This window comes from Triticum urartu, chromosome 6A (genome assembly GCF_056163025.1).
Source record: "Triticum urartu cultivar PI428250 chromosome 6A, HENAU_Tu73, whole genome shotgun sequence".
In the NCBI taxonomy this organism is placed as follows: domain Eukaryota; kingdom Viridiplantae; phylum Streptophyta; class Magnoliopsida; order Poales; family Poaceae; genus Triticum; species Triticum urartu.
In genome coordinates, this window is record NC_141878.1 from 438012753 (window position 1) to 438021580 (window position 8828).

Sequence of the window (8828 nt, forward strand, 5' to 3'; positions counted from 1 at the left end):
TATACACGGGTTGACGCCCTGCGGCCTACAGAGTCCCAGCCGGCTCCTACAACGTGTCCGGCTCGGTGACATCTTTACATGCCTTACTTTACAAGTCTTATTCATACATGGCGGTTTACACTTATGGGCCTTAAGCCGCCTCTGGGCTTGGGCCTACTACAAGCCTTATCATAAACCATCACCTTGTATACTCTTCGGGCTTCCTTTAAGTAACCCGTCATTGTGATTGACCCGGCCCCTCCTGGGCGGGTCATACCTGGTAGTCATATCCCCAACATTAGGCCCCAGGTTTGATTTGAACTTTGTTCATGTCAATCTTCAATACTTAGACGAAATCCATCTTCCACTGCTTGTAAAAGCTCTGGAACCCGCCATGACGTCACCTTTAGAAAATTTGGAAACCCGCCACGACGTCATCTTTAATGGATCCTTATCTTAAATGTCTTCCGAAAATCGAGGCGTCCATTTAGTTGGATAATCATTATTTTGGCCGTCCTCAATTTTCGTGCCTGCCTGTTCACCTATCTCCTTATAAATAGGCATGACCAGTCTTTCTCATTCTTCTTCTTCCTTCTCTCGCAACCCCTCTATCGCTCGAGCTCCACCACCACCGCAGTGCTCACCGTCGTCCTCAACCTTGGCCGCTGCATCACCCTAAGCTTGTCTAGAGAACGGCGGCGACCCATCCGCAGTAGATTTGCATCCGTAAGTTTTTGCCTTTCCACACCTTAGATCCGCATTAGGGTTTGCAAGTTCGTCGGTGTTCTTCATTGTTCATCATGGATTCTTCATAGTTTCTCCACCTCATTCTCTCTTGATCCAAAAGAAGTATGGAACTCCTGTGAAACTTGTTCATCTCAATACTTAGCCAATTTTTTTGTCACTGGCAACTTTTGAATACCTTTAGTCATGGCGGCTTATCATGTCGGCTCATTTTTCCTTCATATATCATTAGCCCTTATTTAAGCCGCCATTACGCATCTGTATTGTAAACATTAACCTGTGATTCCACCATTTAATTTAAGCCGACAAATTACTTCCTTTTTAGCTCGTCTTCTCACCATGCCGCTAAAGACGACAACAATTTGCAATTGGGTCCCTTCCACAGTCACTGACGCCACTCTGAAGGATTTCGTTACCATTGGATTTTATCGGAGAAGAACATTATGTCTTACCGCGCTCCTGACCCGGCCGAAGAAAGACCTCAGCGCAAGGACGGCGAAGTCATCATTTTTACTGATCATATGAACCGGGGTTTTTCACCACCCGGCTCAAAATTCTTTAGAGACGTTCTGCATTTCTTCAAGCTTCATCCACAAGACCTTGGACCGAATTCCATATCAAACATCTACAATTTTCAAGTTCTTTGTGAGGTTTATCTTCAAGAAGAACCTACTGTTGAACTCTTCAGAGAGTATTTCTACTTGAACCGCCAGAATGAATACACCAACGGCCCCAGCCTGGAACTTGGTGGAATTTTGATTCAGCGCCGACAGGGTGCTATCTTTCCCTTAGTAGTCTTACCAAGCCATCCCAAGGATTGGGACCAAACTTGGTTTTATTGCAAAGACACGTCGCCAGCTGATGAAAAACCAATGCCGGGTTATCGCACGAAGCGTCTTGACTCTAAGTTTTTACTCCCGGACAAGCCTACTGCCGCTGAACGTAAGAAGCTCATCCCAAGCATCAAAAAGATTCAAGCCTTGTTGGGAAACGACATAACTGGAGTTGACTTGATCCGTTGTTGGATCGCATGGCGGGTCATCCCTCTGAGCCTCCACTCTGACTTGATGTATAACTATGCCGGAGGACCAGATGACCCTCTGCGTCATAGTTCTGTACAACTGACTAAAGAAGCCATTGTTGAAATGTCAACCACCCTCGCAAACAGTAAATACGAGGACTGCAATAAAGTTGGATTGAATCCTTTCTGCAAACTTAATCCGGCACCAGAGGTAAATCCCGTTGACCCCCTTTTTCCTTCAGTAGTTAAGTACTTGCATGACTTTAAACCTGTTATTTGCCTACAGGCCAAATCTGACTTTTGGAAGGCCAGATATGATCATGAAGCTGCCAAGAAGGCTAGAGCCGCCGCCATAGCCGCCAAGAAGACAACCCGAAAATCCAAGAAGAAAAGAACCGCTTCTGATATGTTCAAGCTGGATGATGTTTCTGAGTCGGAGGTAGCCCTTGACTTTCTTGGCCTGCTTTTTAACAACCTTATTGACACTGACTATTGCCAGTATGACACGGGGGCCAGCCAGGCAGTAGAAGAAGAGGTAACTATTTCCTCTGACCCAGAACCTTTGCCAAGACAGAAACCTCAACTGGTAACTCGGAAAGTAAGGTTTTCACACCCTTTGGCTTATTTGGATCCTCATTTTCTTTTGAAAAAACAACAACATGAGAGCCGCCGTCAGGCCCGGACCAGTGAAGATAATGAACTACCCTCCGGCTTACCGAAAACTCCCCGGAAACGCCAGAATGAGGTTTCTTTCATGTAACGCCCCAAGACCGGAGCTTCAGATGTCTTCCTTGGTTTTCCGAGTTTTGTCGGGTAATTTGCTTTGTCTGTTGCATTCATCTTTGCATTTGTGCATTGCATCATGTCATCATGCGATCATGTCATTTATTTTAACTCAACTAAATAAATGGCATGGATCCTTGATCCATTTAAATCGAGGGAGTTCACATGGTAAAATTCTCTTTAGAACATATAAAAGTCTCCTACTATTATTAGGGAGCTATATTATAAATATTCCATTAATTTGGAATCACCATAACACACTTACAGTTAAGTTCCATGCCTTTTTCCTTCTCAATTCTTGGCCTCCAACTTTGCCGCAAATTCTTTCATCTTTCCCGAGCTCCACCAAAATTCCCAACATTTTTTGAACTCTGCAAAACCTTGAACTTACTCAAACCATTTGAATTTTTCAAATGGATTTGAATCCAGATCTTTCAATCTTGTCACTTCTATTTTTCTGTGAACATGCACGTTTTTGTGAGTCCAGAAAAATTACCCGCATGCTCAAATTCGTTCCCTAAACCCATCTTCTTTTTTTCCCTTTCTCTCTAATGTTTTCTGTTAAAGTAATTTTAAGAGGGGAAGAGAGAAGCCTAGCCCAGCAGCCTGGGCCTCCCTACCTCCTGCGCCGGCCCAACCTTTCCCCTTAGGCCATCTCGCTTCGCGGCCTGCTAGGCCCAGCAGCCCGCGCGCCCCTAACCCTAGGCCTCGGCCTCACCCCTCGATCCCATCTCTCCCCTGCCGCCGCCTCTTGTCCGATCGATCTCTCCCTTCCCTCGTCTTCCTCCTCGCGCGCCGCCACAGGAGACCCTCGCTCGTCTCGATCCCATCTCCTCCTCTCTTTCACTCTGCCCGCCGCCACAGCTCCCGGTTCCTGCATCACTGGCCCCCCTGCGCCAATTCCTCCCGCGGCGCCTCTCCTCCCGCTTCTCCGTGCCGCCACCCCCCTTGCTGCTTTTCCCACGCGGCCTGATGCCGGCCTCGCTGGAGTGCGCTGCCAGAAGCAAGTCGCCGCCGAGTCCTGCCAGTTCCTCCGGCCTCACTGTCCTCTGCTTCACCTCCTCGCGCCTCCTCCTCCCTCCGTTCGGCTTCAAGCTCGCCGCCTCCCTGCCACGGCGTCCGTGCCGTATCATCGCGCCGGCGACCACGACCAGCGCCGTGCCCCTGTCGTTGCCGCACCACGTTCCCTGCTCCGCGGCCATCCGCCTCCGCCTCGCTGTTTCGCCAACCATGGCCGCCTCTGCACCCGCACGTTGCCCCGGTGAGTTCCGACCCTCCCTTCTCTTTTTTTCGGGTTCGTTTCCAGCGCCGCTCGACCCTGCTCCGCTTCCTGCACCTCGCCTGCGTCCTCTTGCCGTTCTGCCATCTCCAGCCTCTGCGTGACCGACCACGACATCCCCGAGCAGCAGCTTTGCTGCTGTGTCTCTTTGCCGTTTCGTGAGCACAAGCATAACTGTCGCCAAGTTCATCTACATTGACTATACAGACCGCCAAGTTCGACTACGATTCATCAAGACCATCGTGTTGCACCTCCAGATGGATTTCTTCAAGTTCTGCTTCAACAAGTGTACCTCTACGTCTTGGATTCACCAAGTACCGCACCGAACGCCAAGTACCTCTACGAACGTGTACAACTATCATCCCGTGCATGTCACCAAGTACCACGACGAACCGTGAAGTTCCACAAGATACTAAGTACCGCTACCCTCGACCCGAACGTCTACGAACAGTGCACGACGCCTGGAGCCCTCGGATTCATCAAGTTCGACTACCTTCGTGTGTACCACTACCGTCGCCCCGAAGACGTTGGAGTCATCAAGTACCTCTCTGAACTAACGTGAACGACTACCGTTGCAAGAACGGGACCGGGAAGTCCGAAGACCCCAAGTACCACGATACCGATGACATGAACATCTACGGAAAACTCGTGCTACGATAAACATGTACCAGTATTGTCGTTGAGATCGCGAGAACCTCTACCCTCGACCCTAGAGCATGCAAGAACGTCTACTTCCCCTACACCGCATCGAACTCGAACCCCTCCGATAATGCACGCTTCGAAGGTATAACCCCGAGACGACCGACCCGTGGACGAATGCTTGTGTTGTATGAGATGCACCCTGTGTTTGCACCGTGTTCGAGTTGTCAATTGCTCGGTCCTCCTCGTTTGTCGCTAACCCGTGGGAACCCGGTTACTGGGATCACCCCACCATCTTTTGCACGCTCCCGTCACACTTGTTCCTTTTCACCGGCATCTCAATCGAGTTTCCGGAAACGGAACATTGCCGTGGCACCGTTACCGTTATCGTTGCCATGGCACCCCTTTTCGTTTCCGCCACGATGACAAAATGCTTCATAATGCTCTTATAAACATTTTCTTTAAAATTGCATAATCTTGAACATGTCCTCCGCATCATGATAATAACATTTAAATGTTTAACTTTGTTGTTGCACCAATTTGCTAAATGCATATGGGGTTTTACCAGAACTGTTGTTGTTGTTGTTGTTTCCGGCCCCATTTAAATTGCTTAGATTGTGTAGTTTACTTTTGCTTCATCTCTTGCCATGTTTAAGAACATTTAATATTGTTGGGTACCTAAACGGGAGAGAACGAAATAATTGATGTGGTGTTTCGTCAATATGCAACTCGTTGCATATTAATTGAGCTCCACTTAACTTGTAGAGTTGTTTGTGCACTTTGCCATGCCATACATATTTAAACCGGACATGCATCATACTTGGTTATGCATCATGCCATGTTATGTGATGGTTGTTTACTATATTGTTTGCTTCTTTCCGGTGTTGCTTCTTCGGGTTAGTTTCGATAACGTCGCGTTTGTGAGGATCCGTTCGACTTCGTCCATTTGTCTTCTTCATGGACTCGTTCTTCTTCCTTGCGGGATCTCAGGCAAGATGACCATACCCTCGAAATCACTTCTATCTTTGCTTGCTAGTTGCTCGCTCTATTGCTATGTCTATGCCGCGATACCTACCACATGCTTTATCATGCCTCCCATATTGCCATGTCAAGCCTCTAACCCACCTTGTCCTAGCAAACCGTTGTTTGGCTATGTTACCGCTTTGCTCAGCCCCTCTTACAGCGTTGCTAGTTGAAGGTGAAGTTTGGAGTTTGTTCCATGTTGGAACATGGATATTTGTTGGGATATCACAATATCTCTTATTTAATTAATGCATCTATATACTTGGTAAAGGGTGGAAGGCTCGGCGTTATGCCTGGTGTTTTGTTCCACTCTTGCCGCCCTAGTTTCCGTCATACCGGTGTTATGTTCCTTGATTTTGCGTTCCTTATGCGGTTGGGTGATAATGGGAACCCCTTGACAGTTCGCCTTGAATAAAACTCCTCCAGCAAGGCCCGACCTTGGTTTTACCATTTGCCTACCTACCACCATATATCCCTTCCCTTGGGTTCTGCAGACTCAAGGGTCATCTTTATTTTAACCCCCCCGGGCCAATGCTCCTCTAAGTGTTGGTCCGAAACGGAGCCACTTGCAGCGCCACCTCGGGGAAACTTGAGGGTTGGTTTTAGCTGTATGTAGTGCTCATCCGATGTGCCCTGAGAATGAGATATGTGCAGCTCCTATCGGGATTTGTCGGCACATCCGGGCGGCTTTGCTGGACTTGTTTTACCATTGTCGAAATGTCTTGTAACCGGGATTCCGAGACTGATCGGGTCTTCTCGCTAGAAGGAATATCCTTCGTTGACCGTGAGAGCTTGTGATGGGCTAAGTTGGGACACCCTTGCATGGTTTTGAACTTTCGAAAGCCGTGCCCACGGTTATGGACAGATGGGAATTTGTTAAAGTCCGGTTGTAGAGAACTTGACACTTGACTTAATTAAAATACGTCAACCGCGTGTGTAGCCGTGATGGTCTCTTTTCGGCGGAGTCCAGGAAGTGAACACGGTGTTGGAGTTATGCTTGAACGTAAGTAGTTTCAGGATCACTTCTTGATCACTGCTAGTTCATGACCGTGCTTTTCCTTCTCTTCTCGCTCTCTTTTGCGTAAGTTAGCCACCATATATGCTAGTGCTTGCTGCAGCTCCACCTCATACCTTTTCCCTACCCATAAGCTTAAATAGTCTTGATTGCGAGGGTGTGAGATTGCTGAGTCCCTGTGACTCACAGATTACTTCCAAAACTAGTTGCAGGTGCCGTTGATAACCGTGCAGGTGACGCAACCGAGCTCAAGGAGGAGCTCGATGCATATCGTGTTCGTTATGTTGTTCCGTTTCCAGTTGATCAGTAGTGGAGCCCAGTTGGGGCGATCGGGGATCTTTGCATTAGGGGTGGTCTTCTTTTATTTTGGTTCCTTAGTCGGACCTTGTTTGTATTCTGGATGTTGTAATGCTATATTCATGTATTGTGTGAAGTGGCGATTGTAAGCCAACTCTTTATCTCTTTCTTGTTCAGTACATGGGATGTGTAAATATTACCCCTCTTGCGACATGCCTACAATGCGGTTATGCCTCTAAGTCGTGCTCCGACACGTGGGAGATATAGCCGCATCATGGGTGTTACATTTCACCTTTGACTTTTGCTTTTTTCAATGAATCTATTTCCTTGCTCTCTTAACTGTGATGTCACTTTTACAGGAGGTTTCTCGTTCTTCTGGTGATTCTTCACAAACTCAACTTCTGGCTTTCAAGACTGCCCCTGGGTAAAGAAAAATTATCTTTCTTCTGCATCTTTAAGTCTGTACCATTATACCGACTCATGAAATTCTTCTTAGCAGTCAAGCAAAGCCCAAGAAAGCCAGGGTGACTAAGCCGGCGGAAGACCCAAAAACCGCTGAACTGGCAATACCAACTCCCGCTCCTGAACAATCCGAAGCACCAGAAGACCCTGCTGTCAACGTTCAATCAGACCTTCCTGAGCCGTCAGTTAATAAGACCATTCTCAATCCATCTACCGTTGGGCCGTCCAGCTCAGCTAACCCGCCGGTGACTTCTGACAACGACATTCTAATCACTAGTAGTAGATTCGTTGAGCCGAGCAATCCAATTGTACTAGCCAGGCACTATGTCAAGCAAGAGGCTTTGGAAAGGCAGAAAGTGCGGTTTGACGTCTCTCACTATGCTCATCTAAGTATTAGTGACGTGCTATCTGGATACCTCTGTCATGTGCATTACAGCCATGACTGTGAAATTGAGATGGTCAAACAGCTGCAACTGAAATATGAGATATGCTCTCCGTCTTTCATTAGTTTACATATGTTCTGCCAGCCCCCAAGTCTCCGGATTATGATGAACCTGAATGATCTGTAGACTTGTGATATAGGTTGATGCTCTATCTTAGATTTTCCCTAAGTCCAGTGGATTAGCATAAATTTCAACTATAGTTCCCAAGGGCCGGCTTAATTCATCATGAATGAGCCGGTACTTGACTTCATAACTGTCTTGAATTAGTCCAAACAAATATTGTTATCCGGCTCAAGATGAAAAAACTTACTTAAGATCATGCATTAGCCCCCAAGTGCCAAGCGTTGTTACTTGTAAAACACTTGGGACTTTAATCATAGAAGAGTCATTTTTGCATTTAAAAATTGCTTTGGCAGACATTAGCCCCCAAGTGCCGAGTGGTGTTGCATTGCAAAGCACTTGGGACTTTAATCATTATGACCTTTACTGGAATAAATTTTTGACACACCTGTGCATGTCTGTAGACCGCCATAACTGAATTGGGTTCTCAACTGATTGATGCAAAGACCCGGCTGGCGGCTCAATAGACTGAGATAAAGAATGCTGACTCCAAACTCCAGTTGAGCCTATCTGAAGCAGAGAAACTGAAGACCAGTTTTGACGTGGAGAAAAAATCCCGGGCCGATGAAAAAACCTTGCTGATACAGCGTGCTGAGACAGCCGAGGTGGCTCTCAAGGAGGTTACCACAGAGCTCACCGGTTTAAAAAATCGTGTGTCTCAGATGGTCTCTGCAATCTTTGGCGAGTCATTGTATTATTTACTTAAACTCTATTTTTGCCAGAAATATAAGCCGTCTGCTTAACCTTTTAAAATACTCATAGGTCCACGGAGTAGCAATCTGAGCCAAAACAGCTTGACAAAACTCAAGGCGGTTTACACCCTGGTGGAGCAACTGTACACTGGAGCTCAACGAGCGCTTGCCATTATTTCCCCAGCCAACCAAGGACCAAACCTCTTGAGTGATGTCTTGAAGAAGTTATCTATCTTACCCGCCAGATTCCAAGAAGTCAAACGGTCTTGTGCAAGAGCCGGAGCCCTAACTGCACTAAGCCGCTCCAAAGCCTGGGTGCCGGAGCTAGACC

The 8828-nt window shown here is 47.3% G+C and overlaps 1 protein-coding gene across 2 annotated transcripts; it reads left to right on the forward strand.

Moving 5' to 3' along the window:
* Nucleotides 1-2741: 2741 nt before the first annotated feature.
* LOC147965588 (uncharacterized) lies at nt 2742-8027 on the forward strand. Of its 2 annotated transcripts, XM_087528250.1 has the most exons (3): nt 2742-3788; nt 6690-7204; nt 7277-8027. In XM_087528250.1, exons 2-3 carry the CDS (start codon nt 7125-7127, stop codon nt 7809-7811), a joined length of 615 nt encoding a protein of 204 aa, XP_087384376.1. In that variant the 5' UTR covers nt 2742-3788; nt 6690-7124; the 3' UTR covers nt 7812-8027. The 2 variants fall into 2 exon arrangements, with proteins under 2 accessions (XP_087384376.1, XP_087384377.1); XM_087528251.1 differs by lacking the exon at nt 7277-8027 and having other exon boundaries at nt 2763-3788; nt 6690-6941.
* The last annotated feature ends 801 nt before the right edge of the window (nt 8028-8828 follow it).

Bases quoted from the DNA above. Each gene is read 5' to 3' on its own strand.
- LOC147965588 (XM_087528250.1), top strand. From the start codon at position 7,125: ATGTCACTTTTACAGGAGGTTTCTCGTTCTTCTGGTGATTCTTCACAA. The intron at 7,205-7,276 runs GTAAAGAAAAAT...AATTCTTCTTAG, and splicing joins GCTTTCAAGACTGCCCCTGG to CAGTCAAGCAAAGCCCAAGA.